At 40.8% G+C, this 24,190-nt stretch overlaps 1 protein-coding gene across 3 annotated transcripts in view; it reads right to left on the reverse strand.

Annotated features, from left to right (window-relative positions):
- Window positions 1–238: 238 nt before the first annotated feature.
- Window positions 239–24,190, reverse strand: part of PCDH11X (protocadherin 11 X-linked) — a 754,240-nt gene continuing 730,288 nt past the window's right edge. For all 3 annotated transcript variants that reach the window (XM_053375009.1, XM_053375010.1, XM_053375007.1), the window contains 2 exons: window positions 5,155–5,587; window positions 239–1,833 (listed from right to left, as the gene is read on the reverse strand). In XM_053375009.1, coding sequence (XP_053230984.1) covers window positions 5,196–5,587 — 392 coding nt within the window. In that variant the 3' untranslated portion in view covers window positions 239–1,833; window positions 5,155–5,195. The remainder of the gene's footprint in view (window positions 1,834–5,154; window positions 5,588–24,190) is intronic.

The following is a 24,190-nucleotide window of genomic DNA, read 5'->3' on the forward strand; positions in this document are numbered from 1 at the left end:
TTTAGCTGTTCAAGTGGATATAAGAAAGCTAGTTTGGGGAAACTTTATGTTTTACCAATGATTTTTTCATAATTTAGTAGTCTTATCATTCTGTGTTAGGGTTCAGAAATCAATGCAAGGCTTTCTATGCCCATGGGAAATCAAAGACACCAACACATAGGTTGATGGAATCTTAGTCTGGGCTAACCTAGTTAGATGGGGGCCATATAAATAATAACATCATTATTATTATTATTATTATTATTATTATTATTATTATTATTTGTTGGAACAAACAGTGGGTAAAATCACCTTTAAGTTCTTTTGTGCAAATCCCATAAAAATTGGACCTGCACAAGCAAGTCAAGTGAGCAATCCACAGATCTTTGAGATCTAGGTATCCAGCAGGCAAAATAACCAAGCAGAATTTTCCAGCATATACCACTGAACTGCGAATTTGCATAAGAAGCATTTCTGGAGGTACTGACATTGTGGTTGGAGTAAAGTCTTGCTTCTCAACTGTAATATAGCATATATACCCTGCCCCCCATGGATGTTTTGAGAGCTTAGATCTGGTATGAAAGCTACAAGCTTGTTATAATTTGGGAGAGAAGTTTCAACAACCACTCGTTTCTTATCAGGTGCAGACATTTAGGTCACCCATAAGCCCGCTTTAGGCACTAGAAAGAGGGCTACATGGGAGGGGGGTTGTAGTGGGATCAGTGTGATAGCACCACCCACTCCTCTAGCAACATTTTCCTTGCCTTCCTTGTGTGGTAAGAGACTATTTGCAGTGAGAGCCTTATAATTCCATGGAGGTTCATAGCACATTTGAGAACCCCAGTTATGCAAAAGGTTCTAAAAGGTGTTGGCAGCCTCCACGGATATAAAAAGCTCTCCAGCACAGTCTGTCACCTTCTACAAGCTGAAAAGCTTGGTTGGATTTTCTAGGCTTGCCTTTAAATGCAAACTTAATCAACTTTCTCTCTCCCCGCCCCTCCCCCTCCCCCCGCCAATAGGGCATATAAACAATATTTTGTAAGATTAACTTTTAAATGGAAGAAGTAAACTTTAAACTTAACAATTATGTGTGCATGTGCATGATCAAGGCCTATGTCAACTATTTTCTAAAACAACAAAGAAGCTTTTTTTTGTTTTTTTAATACAAAGCGAACACTGAAGACTTAAGTGAAGGTTTCCTGGAACCGAAGCTGCTTTCTGATTGATTTGTCAAAGTATTTACTGTGCTTGAATTAGTGTTGAGTCGTTGTGTCAGTATCTAAAGCATTAACATGTATCCCAGAATTTACATGCAGTGAGCCCTATCTCAGACAAAGCATTTTGTGGGGTTAGGGAAAGATACACAATAACATAGCCTGAGCTTTATATGAATTAAATGCAACTGGAAAGTTAAAAGTGAAACTTCTCTTGTAATTATTATTATTAGTATTAGTATTATTTTACATGTTAAAAGCAAAATGTGTTCAGAATAACAGTGGGGATAATAAAGCTACTTATAGTTGCTGAGGGCAATACAGAGAAACTCTGTTAGCATTCATTGGAACCCTCAGCAACAGGAATTTCAATAAATTTACAAGCCATTTTATATTACAGTAATTATACACATAGAGGTTTGCTCATAAGTTACAGATTTTAAAGTTACAATGATGAGCCTACATGAAGTTCTTTTCACAGGAAAAGATTCTTCTTTTTTTTCAATCACACTTTGCTTCCTTCTCTCCATCAAATTTCGATTGTCTGTGGTAAAGTAAAATTGGAGCTAGGAAAGCTGTTCGATTGTGTTACAGACAGGTTATTTGGTTGCAGAATGTACAAGACTGCAGGAATCAAAGGCTAGGGAGAAAGAAAAAGCAAGTGGATCAGGACTCTTTCATATTTAAAAAAAGAAGAAGACATATTTTCTGTACCCGGTATAGCCTTTACTCGCTATTCATTATACTGTATATGAAAACTAGCACACAGAGATCAGTCATGAATGTCTAATCTTCTCTGGTACATCACCTTGAGCTGCTACAGAATAACGTTAACAAGGGGGACTTCATAATTACATCCATCAAACATTTGCTTCCTGGTCCTCTCATTCTTTAGACTAATGCCAGTGATTTGCTTCAGCATAGACTGAGCAAAAAATGCCAATAATTATTTTGCCTAATGGCTTTTGCATACAGTGTGTGAAGTTAGAGTTAAACCTACAGGAATTGACAACATACATTCACTACCACAATTTTGTCTCCTAGACTAGGATACTTGCTTACCACCAAGAGGCACAACACAGGCCCATGCAGAGAGTGGGGGGGTGGGGGAGGGCAATCAGGTACACTTGCCCTGGGCCTCAGATGGCTTAGCTGGTTGGGGGCCCCCACCAGGGACCAGCTGCTTTTTTTGTTTCAGTTTATAATCTAAGTCTAACAAGACTTGGGACTTGGGCCTCATATAAGCTCTGCATGGGCCAGGCACAACACAACTCATAAAGGTCTATCTATTTGATTGGGGAATTGAGGGGCATAAGAATAGTTAGGAATATTTATAGCCACCGACAGAGACATAATATACAGCAGAGCTGGGGGATTCTTTCTTCAGCTGAAGGGAAGCATTCCGGTGTGGGCAAACTTCAAAGAAGGCGCACAGGGGGGGGGGGCTGGCCAGTGATGCATAGGGTGAAAGGCAACATGTAGGTGGAGCCAGACACAAAAGTGTACAGAGCAACAAGTGTGGCTCTTACATTTATACAGCAGGCTACACTCCAGCTGTGCAAATGTCAGAGGTTTCTACGCCCTGCATGCACATCTCTCCACCTATCCTCTATCACAGTTCAGGGACATATTCCACTCAGGAAAAAGCACATGGGCGTGTAGCCTTTGTCTGGTGGGGGGTTTGACCAGAGGAGATGGGTGTGGCCTGATGGGGAAACACAGCATTGGGGAAAGTTACAAGGGCCAGAAAGGCTGGAATGGTGCTTTGAACTTCCAGGTCTGAGGTTCTGCACCCGTGTGTGTGTGTGTGTGTGTGTGTGTGTGTGTGACTTCAAGGAGTCATACTCCAAAATAAGGCAGGTTATGTCTTGGTTTGGGGATGTTTTGCTGATCAGAACTATACTTGTGAAAATAATACATGAAAAAGTGGAAGATAAGAGGTATATTGTCTTCTGTACGGTAAACTGAAATGTCTTGTTGCTTCCCCTGCCTAAAGCTCGAATCCCAACCCCACTTAACTAGCATAGTTCAATAAGACTTATGTCTCAGAAGACATGGTTAGGATTGTGCTGTAAAAGGTTAAATGGTACTCTCCTCCAAGTTGGCTAGCTTGGGTTCTTTATTGCTCTGTCCTGGTTTGTAGGTTTGTTAATTTTGTTGAGAAAATGTTTGGGGTGAAAAGGGGAAATGCCCCTGCCAGGAGCTATTTATACTTCTGCTTATTCACCACATGTTGTAAACCTGATGGTGTCATGGCACCTTGCAGCCTGTCAGAGGAACAGTTATGTGAAAATGTCAAGGAGGGAAAAAGAAGCTAGTAATCAGTTTGAATGCCAGGGAGGGGACATGTGATTTTATATTGCCCCCTCTTTTCCCCCAGATTGCTGCTGCAGCAGTTTATCATAGCTCATCAAATCAGATACTAGAAGGTATAGTCCTTCTTCGCACCCATTCAGAATAAAATATTTCCCTCCTTAATGTTTTACATAACAAAATTGGAATGGCTGCTTATCGCGGTAACACCATCACATTCACATTGTGACCTTGTTTTGGCTGAGATCTAGGCCCCACCTGCACTATAAATGTTAAGCATTATCATACTGCTTTAAATACTCAATAATCTTGGGAATGGTAGTTCATTTACGATGCTGAGAGTTGTTAGGAGACCCCTATTCCCCTTACAGAACTATAATTCCCAGAGGGAAGAAGGTTTGACTATTAAACCACCGTGGCAATTGAAGCTCTGTGAGGGGAATAGTGGAGGTCTCTTAACAATGCTCGGCACACTTTAACAAGCTACATTTCGGGGGGGGGGTTGTGTGTGTGGGAGAACCATGGTCATTTAAAGTGGCACAGTACCGCTTTACATGCATAGTGCAGATGAGGCCCATGCCATTGTGCTTTTTTAAATGGCATATGGAGCTGCAGGATATCACACACACACACAAAATGTGCTCCCCAGGTGGACCCCCATTTTTATATATATATAAAAATCTTCCCTCTCCACACCTCATCACCAGTTTCTCAGTGATAGCTTTGCAGCACAGGTAGGATAGAGGAAACAACGCATCAAATTTCCTGCAGTTTGCAAGGCTGGAAGAGACCGATCTGTTGCAACCCTTTGTGATACCACACCAGCCCTTCCTCTCCTAAATGTCTTTGCCCTTCTTCGCTTACAAACCCAGCACTAAGCAAGATGCCCTCATCAAGCCAGAAGATACTGGACATTGTAGGTGTGTGTTCCCTGGGCTATGGTGGAGAATAAATTTATTGCACATTTAATGCAACATTGCAAAGGCTCAGATCTCTTCAGGTGCTTCAAGTGCATGTGAACAGATCACTTTTGTTTGTTTGTTTTAAACAGTTTATACCACCCTTCATCATTTTGGTCTTCTGGGAGGCACATGCCATATTGTAGGTTGCATGTACCATACCACCCCTTCCTAATGTTTCCCCTTTTGGAACTCACCAACATAACAGGAATACTTTACTTTCCATTTTTAGTTCCCTCATGAAGAATTGCAAGGCTCTGTCATGAGTATAATAATTATACTGGGTGTTCATTATTATTATTATTATTATTATTATTCTGTACAAGTTAAAAGTATGACCTGAAAGCAAAGAGTTTATCCGAAAGTTCTCCTCTTTGACTGTTGCTGAGCAGATCTTTTCCAAAACTTGCTGTCACTTCTATCAAAAAAGGGATACCAGCCTTGTCTTTAAATGATATTTTGTGTCATGACAGCTCATTGGGGAAAGAATCACACTTTTTTGTTTCCCTTTTTCCTTTTGTTTTTTGCATACTGTTATATACTGATTAAGCTGAATTTCCTTTAACTTGTTACTTAGGATAGAGGTCTTCAGCTTCAACTCAGAATTCTTATATACATGAATATTAACAAACCTGAATAGGTTTGCATATGCATTATAATTGTGTTAAGCTGTGCCTATATACACTCACACTTTAAAGCCCGAAATAGCTTGATTTGTCAAGGTATGCCTTTATAGTTGGTGCTCATGGATCAAAGTAGCATTCTTCCCAGATATGGAGGCTGCCTGGGCCGGGATGAAGTTTGCAAGAGGAATGACTTTGACTGGGTCTTCACTGGTGCAGTGTCTTTCGCAGGTGTTGTAGAACTGAGGCCTGGGCCCCCCTTGGCCTTTGTCAGTATCATCCTTCGGAAGGGGCCTTCCGAGGGTGTGCCTTCCCTCTGGCATGGCTCCACACCCCCATCCTTGCTGGAAGCCGAATGCTGCCAAAGGAGGATTGGATTGCTGGTACTGTGTCAGGGAAGGAGGCATCCAGCAATTGTCAGAATGGCCAAGGATGAGACATTCTTGTGTGCAGGTTTCAGAAGCTTCAGCAAGAGCTTTTTGGAGGTTCACTTCAATAGCTTAAAAAGAAAAGAGAAGAAGATTAGGTGTCATTTAAATTATTAAATTATTAAATTATTTCTTGTAGAGCAGGGGTGGGGCCCTCCAGATGTTGCTGGACTCCAACTTCCATCGTTCTTGAGAACTGGTTATGCCAGCTATTACTCATGGGAGTTAGGAGTCCAGCAACAGTGAGAGGAACACAAGTTCTGCATTCCTGATGAATTCTATTTGTGATGTTCTGGGGTAACAAGTTTCAGAACACTATTCAACTGAATAACTTCTTAGCTTTATTGTAATTATACATGTATGATTTCATTAACTATGGACATTTATAGCAACATAGGAAGCCACTTTATACTGAATCAATCCATTGCTCTTCCTAGTTCAATACTGTCTACTCCGACTGGCACCAACCCTCTGGGTGTTCAGATAGGGAGCTCTCCCAGCCCTACCAGGAGATGCTGGAGAGGGAATCTGAAGCCCGGTTCATGTGGGATAACCAGTCTCAGGTTAACCAGTCTCATATAACAATGTTCTTAAATCTAATTAATGCATGAAGGGATTGATACCATAGAGCATGCTGTCCTGCCAGGCTTAGCTAAGTCACTTCCCTCAACTAGAGAGGAACTACCGGTAGGTAATCAAGCATTTGTTCTCTCCAGTCTACCTGAGAAGCTCAGCATGTGGAGATGTTTGAGCTAGAGGCTCCAGCTCACCCCTCTTGGCTCTCACCAGCCATTCTTTAGTTCCTCTACCAGTAATTTAGGAACTTGCATCACTTTGTAACTAAGCCAAGTTTTACTGCCTGTGCAGCTTTCTGAAGCCCAAGAATCTGGCCTTTGGAAAGTTTGTAAGTAGTTGTTTTTTTTAAAGTTATCAAATATGTGGTCTTTTTCCTATGCTGGTGGAAGAAGGGAAATAGCCCCATTCTGAATCAGATGAATAGAACTCCACCCACCACAGAATTACACTTCCTATAATTTTCAGCACACCAAAAAAGAGAGAATTATTTTCACTCTTCATGTTTTTATGATCTCTTCATTTAGGTGCTTTTGTTCTCATTTGCATCAAATACAAAGATATCTTTTTGAAGGCGGAGTATGAAGTCTTAAGCTTTGATGCTATGGATAACACAGTTGTCCACTGTTGTAGAAGCAACCTGCAGACATAATGCAACATGCTCTATTTCTCTGTATATACACAGAAACTAGGAATGCACATTGAATTTACATGATTCCCTAATTCCAAAGTAGAACCAGATACTTCAGGGGTCAGACTTACATTTAAATAGGATTTTTAACACTCTTAAACATACAGTAGGGAGGGCACGCATACCCCGAAAACCACACTGCAGAAAACTAAATTGAACCTTCTGTTAACCAGATGGGGAGCAGGGAGTTCAATCCTGCTGGGTGTTGCTTTGTCAATATGTTCCCCACAGGTAACACCCTGGTTGGTTAAATAGAACCCTGCAGCCAGCAGGACTCAGTTTGTGAGTGGAGAGTGCATTAGTGCTGGGATATGCTTCACCAGTGCATTCACATTTGACTATGGATAGCTATGGTGACTCTACCCATGAAAAAGAGGACGTGTCCTGGAAAAATAGCACATATGCTAACCCTGCATAAACTTTGGGTTAAACCCCGATTTTGTTTTTTTGCGAAACAGCCTTTTTGTCTGAATGTGGAGGCTACCTGATGTGGCTCAGTGACTCAGATCTACTTCATTCCCCCACCTTCCTCCATGCTGAGTTCTAGGAGCAGGGCTGGCCTACCCAAGAGGCAAGATGAGGCAACAGAGCAGTACCGTATTTTTTGCACCATAACACTCACTTTTTTCCTCCTAGAAAGTAAGGGGAAATGTCTGTGCGTGTTATGGAGCGAATGCCTACGGATGGCTTGGGGGGGATCTGCTGCAGTCATGAGGAGAGGATCCATGGTTCCCCTTCCTTCCCTCCTCCGTGGCTTGCTTTGAAACAGCAAAGCGGGAGAGGAGCCGCTTACACAGGTGTAAGCGGCTCCTGTCTGGTTGGCTGCTTTAAACCGTGCTCTCTGTCCCTCTCTCCTCCCCACTCAGCTTGCTAAATAGCAGCAAAGCTTTTCAGCTCTCTAAGCCGGGGAGGAGGGAGAGAAGCAGAGCCTGCTTGTTTTAAAGGAGCAAAGTGGGAGAGGAGAGGAGCCTTCTCCCCTTATACCCCTCTTCTGCATTATTAGCAGCATCCTTCTCCACCCACCCCACGCATGCTCCTTGTCCCTTGAGTGCTTTTCCTTCCCTCCCCACTTAAAACGTGGTTACAAAGCACGGATCCACATGAATCCTCAGGATTTTTGCATTGGGCTACCCCAAACTCACCGTCAGATCACATGTCTGTGGCCACAGCATGAACCACAAAAATCATACATCTACTGTTTCGTTTAGAATATTTTTTTCTTGTTTTCCTCCTCTAAAAACTACGTGCGTGTTATGGTCAGGTGCGTGTTATAGAGCGAAAAATACGGTAGATTGGGCCTCCAAGGAATACATCACCCACTGCTGCAGCAACAAAGGCTCCTTGGAGGCCAGATCTGCCACCTCCTTGGCAGCAACCCCATGCCTCCTATACAGTGGCATGTCACTGGTGGTCTCCTCCCCACTTTGTTTCCAATGTAGATCTTTCTTCCTCCCTTGTTCCTGATGTAGTTGTTCATTCACCCATTCTTCCCTACTCCAGAACCATTTTGTGGTTCACATCAGGTGTCAAAATGTCTTGAACTGGCCCTGTCTATGACGGTAACATAGAGACAAGAGGGGAGGAAGCTGACAAGCTGTGCCAGACCCTGAACAGGAATGGGTGGGGACTGGCTAAAGGCAGACTGGGGTTGGTGGAGAAGTGCTCCATGCATCTTAATGAGTATAATGCAACCACCCATATGGGCAGGGCCCCCCACATTTGTTCTTAGTCTTTCATTCAGTCTCTCTTTCCAGAATCTATTTTCACTGTGAAGTAGAAGAAAAAGAAGAAAGTCTGCAGGATAATATACCTGCTGTGACTCTATTTTATAGCTACAGTACACATACCTGATCAAACTACCACATTATTTGCAGAGTCAGGGCAAAGCGGAATTTCCTGGGTTTTAAGTACTATTGTCTCTCTTTTTTTGTTTTTATGTCGATCACACACAGACACAGTAAAAGTACACATCCTGTTCTTATTTGAACTCCAAATTGCTTTGGGGAGCAAACAGTGGGATCATATTTGTTTAATTTGTCTGCCCCAGAAATAAGAACTTTTTCCCCCTTTAAGGCTGTCAGGTGAATTCCTGTCTCCTCAAATATACAGATCTGAGTTTGACTTACAAGCATAGCAGTTTAAAGGCTTTTATTCATTGTTCATCAGCCTGTATCACTCGTAGGTTAAAAGAGTTTTCAGTAATTATATATAGAAGTGGAGTGTGGGACAAGAATCAAGGTTGTTGCAGTATTGCCAGTAGCTATCCTTGAGGTTCTTTTTTTGTTTTTTTTTAAATCACTTAACCCAATTGACTTCTCTAAATCTTTCTTCTTATCCATCGAGGGAGGCTTTTATCAGAGACAAAAGTCAGATACAGCAAGCATAAATGGGGATCGAGATATGATTATCCATGAGGAATAATAGTAGATAGTAGAACAAAGAGGCTGGTAAAGCATTCTTGCTTTCCTGTGATGTAAAAGGAACAGAAACCCCACAAATTAAGCAGATTTGATAGCTGCTGCCCTTGGAAATGCCATAGAGATCACAAAGATGCACATGAATCATTTCACTTGGACCCAGTGTGTTTTGTGTCAGGACATAGTTCCTCAGGGGCAATTGAACCAGTTTCTTCAAAGCAACAGCTCAAACAGCCTTGCAATCTGCCTGGCAAAGAAAACAGAGTGCATCCATCTAAGTTACAGTAAAGCAGCGGAAATTAATGGACCTTCATTACATCCATTCCTTTCAATGGGTCTGCTCCAAGTATAACTAATGTTGGTTATGACAGGTGCCCAGTGTCTGGGACAATATATATATTGTCCATCACTTTCTCCAAAGAGGGCAGTATACAGTACCTGGTTCTAATGTATCCACTCATTTATTCACACAACAACCCAGCAAAGGTAGGTTTGACTGATAAACAGTGCCTTGGCCAAGTACACTGATATATTACACCACTATTTCATTTAAAAAATCAACGCGGTTTGAAATAATAGCACATAAAACCATTAGATAGATAGATGATAGATAGATAGATGATAGATAGATAGATAGATAGATAGATAGATAGATAGATAGATGATAGATAGATAGATAGATAGATAGATAGATAGATAGATGATAGATAGATAGATAGATGATAGATGATAGATGATAGATGATAGATGATAGATAGATAGATATGTTAAAATCAAACATCAATTAACTATTGTGGAAAGAGGTGTTCCTGGTTGCTTGCATAGGCTTGACAGAATAGAAAGGTTTTCAGCAGATTCAGCTACCTCTCTACCAGCAGAGTACAGTGGGACCTTGGTTCTTGTATGGCTTAGTTGTCGAACAAATCGTCTCCCAAACGTCTCAAACCCTGAAGTAAATGTTCTGGTTTGTGAAAGTTTTTCAGGAGCTGAACATCCAACATGGCTTCCGCTTGAGTGCAGGAAGCTCCTGCAGCCAATCAGAAGCAGCACCTTGATTTTCGAATGGTTTCAGGAGTACAACAGACTCCCGGAATTCGAGAACCAAGGTACCACTGTATTCTGTAATACTGGGCCAATGACACTAAAGTCTCTACTTATTGTTATCACGTGAGCCTTGCCAACTCAAGGAATGACCAGTGATGCACCTGCAGATGATCTTAGTGATCAAGCTGGGATATAAGGGCTCAGGTGATCCCTGTGGTACCGTGGACCTAATTTGTTTAGGGCTTTGTAAATTAATACAAGAGCCCTGAACCTGGCTCAGTAGTAGATGGACTTCCGGTACAGGTGTTTTAACAATGGTGTTCCATGCTGTTGCCCAGATGCACCCATCAGCTGTCTGACTGTTGCATTCTGCACCAACTGAAGTTTCTGAACCAGACCCAAGGTCAGTCCCATGTAGAGCACATTACCGTAATATAGCCCTGAGGTTATCAGTGCATGGACTCCAATGGTTAGACTATCCCTGTCCAGGAACAGCCATAGCTGGTGAACCAATTGAAGCTGCTAGAAGGCACTTAGTGAGATGGATGGCGGAGGTGATACTTGAAGCCTAGACTCCCCAGAGCTCGTCTGACACTAGATTTGTTCACACATTACAATGAAGACTATTTCAAGCTGTCTCTAAAAGCTGAGCCATGGCTTAGTGGTAGAGCATTTAATTTGCATGCAGGTGTTCCCAGTTTTAATCCCTGGAATCTACAGCTGGGGCTAAGAGAGAACCCTGCCTGCAATACAGGAGAGCCACTGACACTCAGTGCAGTGTATTTAATACTTTGCTAGATGGACCAATCATCTGACTCATGGCTTCCAATGTTCCTACACGTTTACAAGTGTTGGCGTTAAAGAAGATACACTAACTGGTTTGTTCAGCTCAACTATTGTATACACAGACTGAACACTGCATGTGAACAATTATATGATTACACAGCTGATATTTTTGTGCACACAGGGACACGGAAAGTACACTTGTTGAACACAGCATGTGAACACATCTACTCTAGTCAAGCAGCATATATTTTGTCCAAGATTTAATAGTCACATTGAAATCAATTGGGCAAATATACAATAAACGTGCATGAAGCCTAGGCAGCTATATATGTTCTTAACTTTCCTATTGATTACAGTTGAAGAACTACATACACACACACACACACACACACACACAAACACAGGCTCTGGTGTAGCCTATCAATATGGAACATCTGTCCTCTTTTACAAGCCAGGGAATTATCTGCATGCATTCTGGAAAATCCCTGTGTGTCCCCATGGAACTGTTCTATTAATGAAAAATGGGCCACTCCTGTGCTGCTGGGATTTTGAATCATAGTATAGCTGCCTGTTTGCAACTGAAAAAAGAAAGAAAAGAAAACACTAGAAAAATCACTTAAACACAGTGAATTTTCCTTAGAGAAATGTTCAGTCTAGCTAAGTCTCAACAAAAGCCAACACAGAGTTTGACACACTGCTGGATGGGAGCCATCCAACCTTCCTTCGCACCCACTCTTATTTCATCACAAAGCAAGCAACAATTAGCACACAATTAAGCAAATTGCCATAATTATGCCATTGCTGTTCTACTTTTCATATTTCCCCAACACAGTACATATATGAATACATGGCTGGCGGGCCAGCATCATTCGTTCGGCAGCCCAGAAGTGGCTCTCTCAATTGCTGGAACATTTCTTATTAAACAGCTCCAGCAGCACATTGCAGCAGTCTTATCTGCTCAGCAGGAAGTTGCTCAAGTGATGCCGATGACAAGCTTAAACTGCTCATGTCAGCCAATAGCTAATAAGGAATATGCCGGTTTCTTGCTAGAGGTTGTACTCCCGTCTATGCGGGAAGTGTGGCCTAATGTGAGGAAATTATGGCTCAGAATTACTCTGGTGGCCTGAAGTAGCCACTTGGGTACCATAATTTAGCAGCTTTAGCTATGTAAGAGACCCGAAATGACAGTAAAAATGAAGAACAAAGTAGAAGTCGTCTGTTAGTATAAGTCGGGTTGCTTTAATGAGGTCAGTACCAAGACACTTTAATGTAGAACCCCTAAAATGATTGCTGTTATAATATACTCTACCTTTTTTTCTTTTTTCTTTTCTTTTTGGTTTAATAATAAAATGCCTTTGGGAACAGATTGCCATGAATATTTTAGTTTTCCCATATAAGTTTAAATAAATTTGAGGGAAAAATAAGACTGTGATTAAAAGTTCCAAAGCTTTACAGTTCTTTAATCATAGACTGAAGTAGAATGCACATTAGTCATTGACAGGTTTCTTTTAACTTTTTGGTCTGTTATAAAGAGCTTATTCTTTAAAAAGAAAAAAAATCAAGGACAAGTGAACTGTCTTATATTATTGGAAAAGGAAACCCTTGGTTCCAAAGTTTGTGTTAAATTAATATATTCTCCATACATTTTCATCATAATATTGGGCAATCCTGTTAATTTATCCTAGAAAGAGCTTGAGAGCAGGTTCCTTGCAACTAATAATTTCCCATGGGAATAAACATTAACAACAACAAAAAAACCCCTTTCTTTCCTCCTCAATCCTTAAATATTTAAAAGGGAAATTGTAATGAATTGTAATGGTTCTGCATTATTTTACAGAGAATTTGATGCATATTCAAAACATTAAAGCATCCGTATTGGAATGAAGGTGGTACGTTGAGCTAGATTTAAGGTATAAATAACAACGGCTTTGTTTTAATATTTCATTAGTCGCTTCACTTTTGAACTGCTCCTTCTTAAAACATTGATAGGAGCTTCTTTTATTTAACAGGGCATATCAGACAACACTACAATGATTTTGGATGAAAAGTAATACTATTTTGATACAAATGACTGATAAAGACCGTTAAACCAATCAAGTATTTAAAGGGGGCTATTTAAAAGTTCATCGTATACTTGGAATATTCAGGGTAGTCTAAATGTCCTTATTTCAAAATGTTTTCTTCACATACTTTATCATGCAGAAACCTCTTAAACCCCATCACATTAATAGGATATTTGAATAGGCTGTAGATATGTTGAAGATCCATGAATTGTCACCACTGACCTGGTTTTGTTGTTGTTTTTGTTTAATTAAACCAGGTGGGCATAAAAGTTGCTGTTGTCCCATGTGCCAACACTGACAGTCTAGTTGGTTGTTCTAAAACATACATTCCCTTTGGAATGTAAATTGTTGTTGTTGTTGTTTGTTTGTTAAAAAAAAAACAATTGCAGCAGCAATACTAAAATGATTACGTGGCTGCCACATAGGAACACAGAAAGTTAGCTGTTATCAAACTGTCTACATAGTATAGTACTGTCTAGTGTAGTCCTTAGATCGTGAAGCTGAGGCTCCAGTACTTTGGCCACCTCATGAGAAGAGAAGACTCCCTGGAGAAGACACTGATGCTGGGAAAGATGGAGGGCACAAGGAGAAGGGGGCGACAGAGGATGAGATGGTTGGATAGTGTTCTCGAAGCCACAAACATGAGTCTGACCAAACTGCGGGAGGTAGTGGAGGACAGAGGTGCCTGGCGTGCTCTGGTCCATGGGGTCACGAAGAGTCGGACACGACTAAACGACTAAACAACAACAACAACAGTGTAGTCCTTGCTAACCTGGTGTCCTTCTAACTGTTTTGGATTACAGCTCCCATCAGCCTCAGCTGTTTTCCTTGAAGTAAACTGTTCCTCAACTCACCATGCTTTCAGAGGTATATTATTCTCAGATAGGAGCCCTTACAAAGATTTTCCTTATCAAATTGACTTCCACCTTGAACTGCTCACCTCCTGGCTATCCCCAGCTGGGTGCGGTGGATGGGAGTTGTAATCCAAAATGGTTGCAGTGCACCAGGTTAGTGAAGGTTGGTTTAGTCTGACTGGAAGCAGCTATCTAAAGCCACAGAGATATTTCACACCCTGCTACTTGGTATCATTTTAATTGCTAGTGCCACATATTGAACCTGCATTGTGGATACATAAGGGCTCACCCACTCACTTCGCTAGAAAGGATAGCTCTCTATGAGCATAGAGATGCATGAATGGAAGTATGCAGATACACATTCAACAAGTGAATGAGAAAGTCTATGATCCATCCAAAGTAGACCCACAGGCACCAGATTGCTCAAAGCCAATGCCCATGAATGTTTGTTGTTGTTGTTGTTTTATACCCCGCTGTCAGGGAACTGCCATCATGGAAGCTTGTTGTGCAGTGGCTGCTTCTTGTGAAATCTATTGCACAAGAATCTTTGGTAATGCACTTGTGTTTTCCTTTGCAAAACAATGTTTCACCAGCAGAACAAGGATATCTTTACACTGGATATTCCCATTGGCCTCAAAATGGAGATTACAGACCGGGCAGATGAGTCTCTGGTAGGTACTGCAGGTCTCAGGTTGCTCCTAGGTTTCTGGGGGAAAGAATAAATATCTGATCCCTATTTCAAGGGACGTAAAGTCTAGTATTTATCCAGATCTCTCACCAGCCTTAAGTGAAATGCACTGGTTCCTGATTAGGCAGAGATTAGTCAGAAGCAGTGTGTGTATCATATTTTCTGACATAAACAGGCATGCGATATCCCAACAGGGTTAACCACCATTAAAAAAAGATGGTTTATACATATGGCCAAATAGAAATTAAAACACATTGAAAATAGAGCCTTCGCTGTTGCATGGGGAGGCATAATTTGCATTGGATTCCCTAATATCAGCAAATTACACAGCCTTGCCACCAAGAAATGTGTTTGCAAGTTCCATGGGGATGCAGCATGCTGTTTAGATTAAAGGAAACCTGGTGCAGAAATAATGACATTCTCAATGGCTCGTCAACTGGACCACAATCCAGCTATTGGGCGGGGGGAGCATCTAAAGATGGCACTTTGGAAGTGAAACAAAGGCTAATTAACTGAAAGCTGCTTAGCCAAATTAAGGTAACTCCGGCCATTGTGGAAAGGCATTTATATCCCCTTTAACAATTGCATAATTATTCCATTCCCTCATTAACCAGGCATATAAGAGCCAATTAGCACCAATTAAACAGATGTGTATACACTTAAGTTCAATTATTTATTTAATCAAGAGTCACTGGCAACATGGTATATGCTATCATTTAAATGAGAGAAGCCTCTTTATATGCATGCAAAGGCTATTGGTGATGGTGTTTTATAAAGTTTACTGAAGATGTGTTAAGAATGAGGAAGTAGTACCTGCTCAGGGATTAAGGGGTTGGAAAGAACAGAAGATTGGGTGAGGTACACTCAAATGCTGCTGCTGAAACTTGATAGATATCTGGTACAGTATACCACACACATAATCTCAGTTTTGTGTGTGTCCAAAATATAATGAAGATATATAATTAATATAGATTCAGGTAGGTAGCCGTGTTGGTCTGACGCAGTCGAAATAAATAAAAAATTGTCCAGCAGCACCTTAGAGACCAACTAAGTTTCTTCTGGGTATAAGCTTTCATGTGCATGCACACTTCTTCAGAAACACTGAAACAGAAGTTCTTTTTCTCCCAGTGGTATTCCTTGAACAGCTGTGTCCCCACAATTTTGTGTATCAACTTGTGAAACACATGTCAACAATCATTTAGGAATAATCCTAAATGTATCTCAGCTTGGTCATTGATATCATACCCTCCTTGTAATCCGCTCTGCTTCTCTTTTCTCCCCACCCAGGGTGGCCCTGTCCTCTGCCTGCCCCTCAGAGATGGCGTGTCATGCAGAGCTGGGCCTCGTGGCAGCATGCTGTCCTCCTCACTCACTGTCCAGCAGCCCCTACTAGCTGGCAGCAGTGGCCATGGAGAGGCAATGGAATGCTCCCTTTGCCACTGCTCAGGATAAGTGGAGGCTCATCCTCACCCCTGAGCTTATGCTGATAAGCCCAAATATAGGATTAATATTTTTTGGGGGGGGTTGATCACTGGGTTTCTGGAAAAAGAGGACATCCTGGAGAGTTACTGGAGAGCAAGCGTGGTAAAATGGGCAGGCAGTAATGCACATTCTTCTCTCCCACACCTCAGGCTCTTCATGCCCTGGCTCTCTCTGGCTGAATTCACATGGTCTTTGCTTCTGAAGTGGGACCATGGTTTTATGCATGGGAAATTCCACCCTGACTGAAATCCTAGAGAGTCGCTGACGGTCTGTGTAGACAATACTGAGCAAGATGGACCAATGGGTCTGACTCAATATAAAGCAGCTTCCTAGGTTCGTATTCACTAGCTGGGTGCAGAATTGCATGTTGGTTGAAGGCCTCTAAATTTTTGGACGTTCCACTGTAGCATATACACTTTTAACAAGGTGGAACACACATCTTTAAACAAACTGAATATTTGGCTTTTGTATTACAAAATTATGGCTTCAGGCCTGTCTTTGTGATTTCAGATGCGATTCTACTCCCCCCTCCCTTGATTTGCTTTAGCACTTATTTAAACCTCAAAAGAAAAAAAATCAAAGCACTTCTCTAAATCAAATGACAATGGAAAGAAATCTTGACTTCAATTAAGCTTTCAAAATATGCTATTATGTTGCTACAAAAAAGTCTCTTAACTGTCTTCTCCCACAAAAATAAATAAATATATATATATATTTAAAAAATGTGCCAGTTCCAAATGAGGGCACTTAAGAGGAGAAGTATATAACCAAACTAATGTCATTTAGCTTTATTTTCATGTGGGTAGGAAGCTATGCCTGCTCATTACTGCTGATGAAAAAAAGAAAAGAAAAAATAGGAAGGAAGAACTCTGTCCTCCAGCTAAAACCTTGAAAATCCCATAAAAAGGTTCATGCATTCATGCATAATTAGTAGGGGTCATCAGATCAAACTTATTAATGGAAAGTACATTTTAATTCTCATAAACTGGATGGAGGAGTTTCAATTCTCTTTTGCATATTAGGCTGCTTAATCACACTGTACAACCTTAGCAGGGAGGATTAACTGGCAGGAGAAGACATTGGCGCACAGAATACTCCTTGTCAGGAAAATTCACTTCTTCCCACAGACTCTGTGTCCCCTTTTTTCAGATAATATAACTGTTCCAGGGGTTGAATAATTCAAGATCCTCATACAAGCAAACCTGTTACCTCTCCACACACCAAACCTCAGTGATCTAACCGACTTAGCTTACACAGAACTAATACATCAGATAAGGAACATAGGGAACAGCTTTAGGGGCAAACATTAAGGGGGGAAAGAAGCTCTGCTAATATTATTGCTAATGGTGAGATCCACCTGCGAGAAACTGAAGAAACGTCCTCTCAATTTCTATTTCCCCAAATAGAGATAATTTTGCACATAGCTCTAGATCCTGCCAGATGACATCATTATGGAAAGTGCTCCCATTCAACTAGATTCATAGTTTACTGGCATCTCAACTGTAAATCCAAGATCTCTGCTAATGGATATTCTTACCCAAGCAAATGTGACATTCTCAGTTCCTTGCATGAGAATGTTTCCATTAATGTCTCAGCATCTTATCAGTCTAGATAGTACTTCACCAGTTCCAGCCCACACCTCTGAGGCCAACTTTTGAGCCCAGACATTCCCGAAACTTATCATTCCCACATCCCAGTACTCCCTCACACTGCAACATAGAAATGGTTGCACAAAAGCTATCCATTGGAAGTAGGGGCCAGGGCTAGCACTAGAAAAATAGAAATACACTGTTATAGAAGTGGCCCATCAGTCAACAAAGTCCCATGATTCCTGAATGGTTGCAATGCAAATTTGCAACTGTACAAAGAAAACTCTTGTTTGAACACAGATTTCAGGAGAGAGGAAACATAGGAAAACAAGGTTGTAGAAAATATCCTGTGACCTGTTTTTCCCCATTTTCATAACATCAATCAGCCTCTATGGACCTGAAATTAAATCCTATATTGGCATCACTTTTGGTGAAAATGAAAGGAAATAATACTATCAGAGGCAGAATGCTTCAGTGTGGTTGCTGATGAGTAAGATTCTGTGTGCATATTACACATTGGCTGCCACTTTGCTATTGCAAAGTTCAAGGTTTTACTATTAGTAAATAAAGCCATTACAGTGGTACCTCGGGTTACATACACTTCAGGTTACATATGCTTCAGGTTACAGATTCTGCTAACCCAGAAATAGTACCTCGGCTTAAGAACTTTGCTTCAGGATGAGAACAGAAATTGTGCTCTAGCAGCGGGAGGCCCCATTAGCTAAAGTGGTACTTCAGGTTAAGAACAGTTTCAGGTTAAGAATGGACCTCCGGAACGAATTAAGTACATAACTAGAGGTACCACTGTAATGCTTTAGGACCAGTTTACTTATGGTATCACCTTGTCTCATTTACAAGCACCACATAAAGTTTGTTCTGCATTTGCAAAAAGTCATTATTTTAGTCTGGCGGCACTTCCTTGCCTATTGACATTAGGCAGCCACACCCAATATACTGTTTTAGATGTCTGCTGAATACTAAAATATTTCATGAAGCCTACCCAAATATAATTTAGTTATCTATACTTGTTTCAAAAGCTGTGCAGATTTTATCTGGTGTTTTTTTTTAATGCATGTATGTATATATTCTTTTGTGGGTTTTAGCTGTGATTTACTCAGGTTGTATTATGAAAACTTTTTAGCTCTTTGACTAAGTGATTTGGAAATATATATAAATCAATAAACAACAACAAAGAGGCAACATGATCAGACAGCAGTAAGACCTAGGCATAATGTACTTTGCTCTGCATAAAGCACTAAGTAAGCTAGCAGCTGTCCCTCTCCATCCCTCCAAAATTCTATAAAAAGCCTTTGATAGGGTTGAGTGGAAATATAAAATTGCTTAGGCATTTAATTGTGGTGATTTTCCTTTAAGAAATCAATAGTATCAATGAGTAAACTGCTTTCCTCTTTTTCTGTAACTTGTAGAATAAGAGATGGTTGGCAATTGTTCTGCTTTTCTTGAAAGTTCTATGGAACCATTTGTGATGGAAGACAAAACAAAACAAAAATGTATGTGTAATGATATAATATTACATTTGACAAATGTATAAAATTCAGCATCCCGAAAGGCAATCTACTAAAGTGTATTATTATATTTCTTGGTAAATAAAATGTCTGAAATTGTGGCAATAAACTAAACTGGAAGCTATTCTGCAATATAATATGCTCAGTCAATTCTAATGCACTGTCATTGTCTCAGACCCTGAGTCCTTGGAATCCTTCAGCAGGCAGAGCTAATTTCTGACCCATACTAAGTAGACCCACAAACATCAAATTCTACATTCAACTGCCCAAATTCAAATCTGAGTCTCCTTTGAGAATCAAGGAGGCTGTGCAGAGCTTCCACTGACAAAGTCCCTGGAGCCCAAAATATTGCTTCCTACAAGGAGGCAATGAATGAACCAAAGAAACCATATTTTAACTGGTATGTTGTAGCACCCAGAAAACAGTGTACTGACTGTCAGATGTGATCTCAGAACCACTGGCAGTCATCTTTGAGAATTCCTGGAGAACAGGCGAAGTCCCGGCAGACTGGAGGAGGGCAAATGTTGTCCCTATTTTCAAAAAGGGGGAAAGAGAGGACCCAAATAATTACCGCCCAGTCAGTCTGACATCAATTCCAGGGAAGATTCTGGAGCAGATCATTAAGCAAACAGTCTGTGAGCACCTAGAAAGGAATGCTGTGATCACCAATAGTCAGCATGGATTTCTGAAAAATAAGTCATGTCAGACTAACCTGATCTCGTTTTCTGACAGAATTACAAGCCTGGTAGATGAAGGGAACACAGTGGATGTAGCCTACCTTGATCTCAGCAAGGCATTTGACAAGGTGCCCCATGATATTCTTGTAAAGAAGCTGGTAAAATGCGGTTTTGACTATGCTACCACTCAGTGGATTTGTAACTGGCTGACTGACCGAACCCAAAGGGTGCTCATCAATGGTTCCTCTTCATCCTGGAGAAGAGTGACTAGTGGGGTGCCACAGGGTTCTGTCTTGGGCCCGGTCTTATTCAACATCTTTATCAACAACTTGGATGATGGACTCAAGGGCATCCTGATCAAATTTGCAGATGACACCAAACTGGGAGGGGTGGCTAACACCCCAGAGCACAGGATCACACTTCAAAACGACCTTGACAGATTAGAGAACTGGGCCAAAACAAACAAGATGAATTTTAACAGGGAGAAATGTAAAGTATTGCACTTGGGCAAAAAAAAAATGAGAGGCACAAATACAAGATGGGTGACACCTGGCTTGAGAGCAGTACATGTGAAAAGGATCTAGGAGTCTTGGTTGACCACAAACTTGACATGAGCCAACAGTGTGACGCGGCAACTAAAAAAGCCAATGCAATTCTGGGCTGCATCAATAGGAGTATAGCATCTAGATCAAGGGAAGTAATAGTGCCACTGTATTCTGCTCTGGTCGGACCTCAGCTGGAGTACTGTGTCCAGTTCTGGGCACCACAGTTCAAGAAGGACACTGACAAACTGGAACATGTCCAGAGGAGGGCAACCAAAATGGTCAAAGGCCTGGAAACGATGCCTTATGAGGAATGGCTAAGGGAGCTGGGCATGTTTAGCCAGGAGAACAGGAGGTTAAGGGGTGATATGATAGCCATGTTCAAATATATAAAAGGATGTCACATAGAGGAGGGAGAAAGGTTGTTTTCTGCTGCTCCAGAGAAGCGGACACGGAGCAATGGATCCAAACTACAAGAAAGAAGATTCCACCTAAACATTAGGAAGAACTTCCTGACAGTAAGAGCTGTTTGACAGTGGAATTTGCTGCCAAGGAGTGTGGTGGCATCTCCTTCTTTGGAGGTCTTTAAGCAGAGGCTTGACAACCATATGTCAGGAGTGCTCTGATGGTGTTTCCTGCTTGGCAGGGGGTTGGACTCGGTGGCCCTTGTGGTCTCTTCCAACTCTATGATTCTATGATTCTATGATTCTCCATGGTTGACTACACAGCTATGGCCTAAGGTCCCATGACAAGTTACAACAATTAAAATGTAATATTAAAAACAGTTCAAAACAATTTAGAAACACATAAATAAGGTGGGTCCTAAAAAAATACACCTCAAATGTCAAAATTTAGGATAAAGTTGCATCAAGGAGTGCTGAGGCAACTAGTCCTTCCTGCTCTCAGCTAAAGGATTGCTGTCCATGGTCCTTGGTCAAACATTTTGAGCCTGCTTCCTTATCTGACATCAGTCCAGCAAGAAGCTTGCTCAGTCCTAGCCATCTTGTTTGGGCTGTTCTCTTGGTGATAGAGATTGCTAATGATCAGGACATGAACTAGGCTACCTGTTAAGATACTTTGGAATATATGTTGATAATAATTATAATATCTTGTTTAAGGACAATTACCCTTCATCACTGGTATAGTACTGAGGTCTTGCTTTTAGGCTTCACACAGGCATCTGGTTGGCCACTTTGAGAAGAGGATGCTGGACTAGATGGGCCATTGATCCGATCCATCATGATTTCATCACTTATGTTCTACCCAGAGGTGACTCAAGAAGTGGCAATGAATAGCAGGTGCTCCCTGAAAACATTTCCCCTAGGATTTGTATTTAGTCATTGTATATATATATTTCATGCATATCATACAAGCCTATTCTCTTTATAACTGTGACATACTTCTGCCCCCCGTGGCTACTGGCTATTCTCAGAGGTCACGTGCCTCTGAACGCTAGATGCTGGCCATCACATGTGGGCATAACCCTCCAACATTCCTCTAATGCAAATGGGGACATCATATGGAAAAGTGGGGCATTCCAGGATCAAAGCAGAAACCAGGACGGCTTTTCCAAATCAGGGACTTCCCTGGAAAATAGGGACACCTGGAGGGTCTGTGTGGGGTTCTGCTTGTGGGTTTCTCATAGGTCTCTGCTTGGCCACTGTGGGAAAAGAATGCTGGGAATATGAGTGTTTAGACTGACCCAGCAGGGCTCTTCTTATATTCATATGTTTAAACTAATGTTTGCTTTTCTGGAGTTAGCCCTTCCAACATGGTGTAATCTTTTATGCGCAAAATAAATGTCGTAAAGATGAAAATTTTTGCTGAAAATAAACTCATTCCAAAAATACCACTGACCTTATCAGGGGAGGGAAAGTAATCTGTATGGAAGGAGATTGTCTTTTGATTTATCTGGGATTTAAAATAAAACACCATGAATAAGTAATAAAATTGCATATGATAGAAAGGGCCATGATAGCTATTCTTTCCCATTCGAAGTAGTAGCAAATTACCATTATTATCTTTTTTTTAAAGCCTAAGGGATATAGATATTGACAATTCCATATAAAATGTCTTATTGGAAGAGCCATGGAATAAACATAGAAAAAAAGCTTTCAGCAGATATGTTGCCACTACCACAATGTGGATTTAGCCTACATTTCTACACTTAGAATGCAATCCTATACCCACTTACTTGGAAGCAAGCCCCGCTGAAGACAATGAGCTTTGATTCTTAACAGGATTAAAATGTTAGGAACCAAGTCAGCATTAGTCAATGTATCTTAGTGCAGCCTATACTGACTGGCAGCAGCTTTCCAGGGTTCCAGAGAGGGATCTTCCCCAGTGCTTACTGAAGATACCAGGGATTGAAACTGGGAACTCCTGTATGCAAAAGAGAAGATTTACCACAAATGGAGAAAGCTTTCCCCAGCTTACTGATTCAGCAATAAGCCCTGTTAAAAATGCAGGAATTATTTCTCAATAAACATGCATGGGATTGCTTCATTAGACCAGTGCCTCTGTTATTTTGGAAAATACACAACTGAGATTATTGTCAGGATTCCACCCCCCTTCAGAATCCTAATTTCCTTTATATATCTAATTTCCCCAAAAGGGGAAAAGAACTGACTATGGAGGTAGATAAAATGATGCTATCTCAAAATATTTTACTCTTATTTAGATAGGCAATATACTATAATTTGTTTTAAAGATGACTAGTTATTAAATGGTATTTTGGAACCAAATAAATGCTTTAAAGACATTTCAAGCTAATAATACAATAAGCTGGTTTTCTGCTGAAAATAAAGGTGATCTTGTCTTAAGGTGCATTGGAATCATAGCCTTTTTGGGAAATGATAATGGAAACTACTAATGAAATGTTAAATATTCATCTGCTTGTTGATCATTTTTGTGTCTAGTGAATTATGTAAAAACTGACACTTTTACGTGGTCACATGAACCCTTGATTTATGCTCTAGCAGCACAGTTAATTTTCACAATACATTGTAAGAAAGTAAAAAAATAAACCGTTCAAAACTGAATCACTTAGAAAATGGTGAGACTCATTTATTTCATGGCCTTACTGAGCTTATCATATGGAATACATAGGCTTCACTTGCACAACATTTAGCTGTAGATCTGGATGTTGTTAGCAACTTTTGTTGATATATTTGATTATTTTTGTGTTATTCCTCTTTTTCTAACATTAAGATGCATAAAAGGGTCATAATTTTTAAAGACTTTTTTTTAAAAAAGAGGAAGGAGAAAGCAGGATGTTTGACAGCCTTCGGATCCCCCGGATGAATGAAATGTGAAAGGTAGTAATTAGACTGGTAATTATTCAGACTTCAGTCTCTTATGTTTTCTATTTCCTCCATTTCTGGGCAGCTGGAGCAATGACTCATTAATAATAATAAAGTCATTTAACCCTGCAGCCACATTAGGAGAAGAATGGTGCCATTTGTCATCCAACATGAATGGAACAATCATTGTGTGTGTGTGTGTGTGTGTGTGTAAGAGAGAGAGAGAGAGAGAGAGAGAGAGAGAGAGCGCGCACTGTTTCATATTCATGGCAAAGGATAAAAAGGACACTTGGCACTTATTGTTAACATGACATCCCAATCTGCTTCTTAATTATCAATAAACATAAGGGGACAGCAAATGGCATACAGGGCACTGCTAATGGGGTATTATCCGGAGGTGACATTTCTGTAATTGATTTACAGCCACCCTATATGAACAC

This window comes from Podarcis raffonei, chromosome Z, assembly GCF_027172205.1.
Source record: "Podarcis raffonei isolate rPodRaf1 chromosome Z, rPodRaf1.pri, whole genome shotgun sequence".
In the NCBI taxonomy this organism is placed as follows: Eukaryota; Metazoa; Chordata; class Lepidosauria; order Squamata; family Lacertidae; genus Podarcis; species Podarcis raffonei.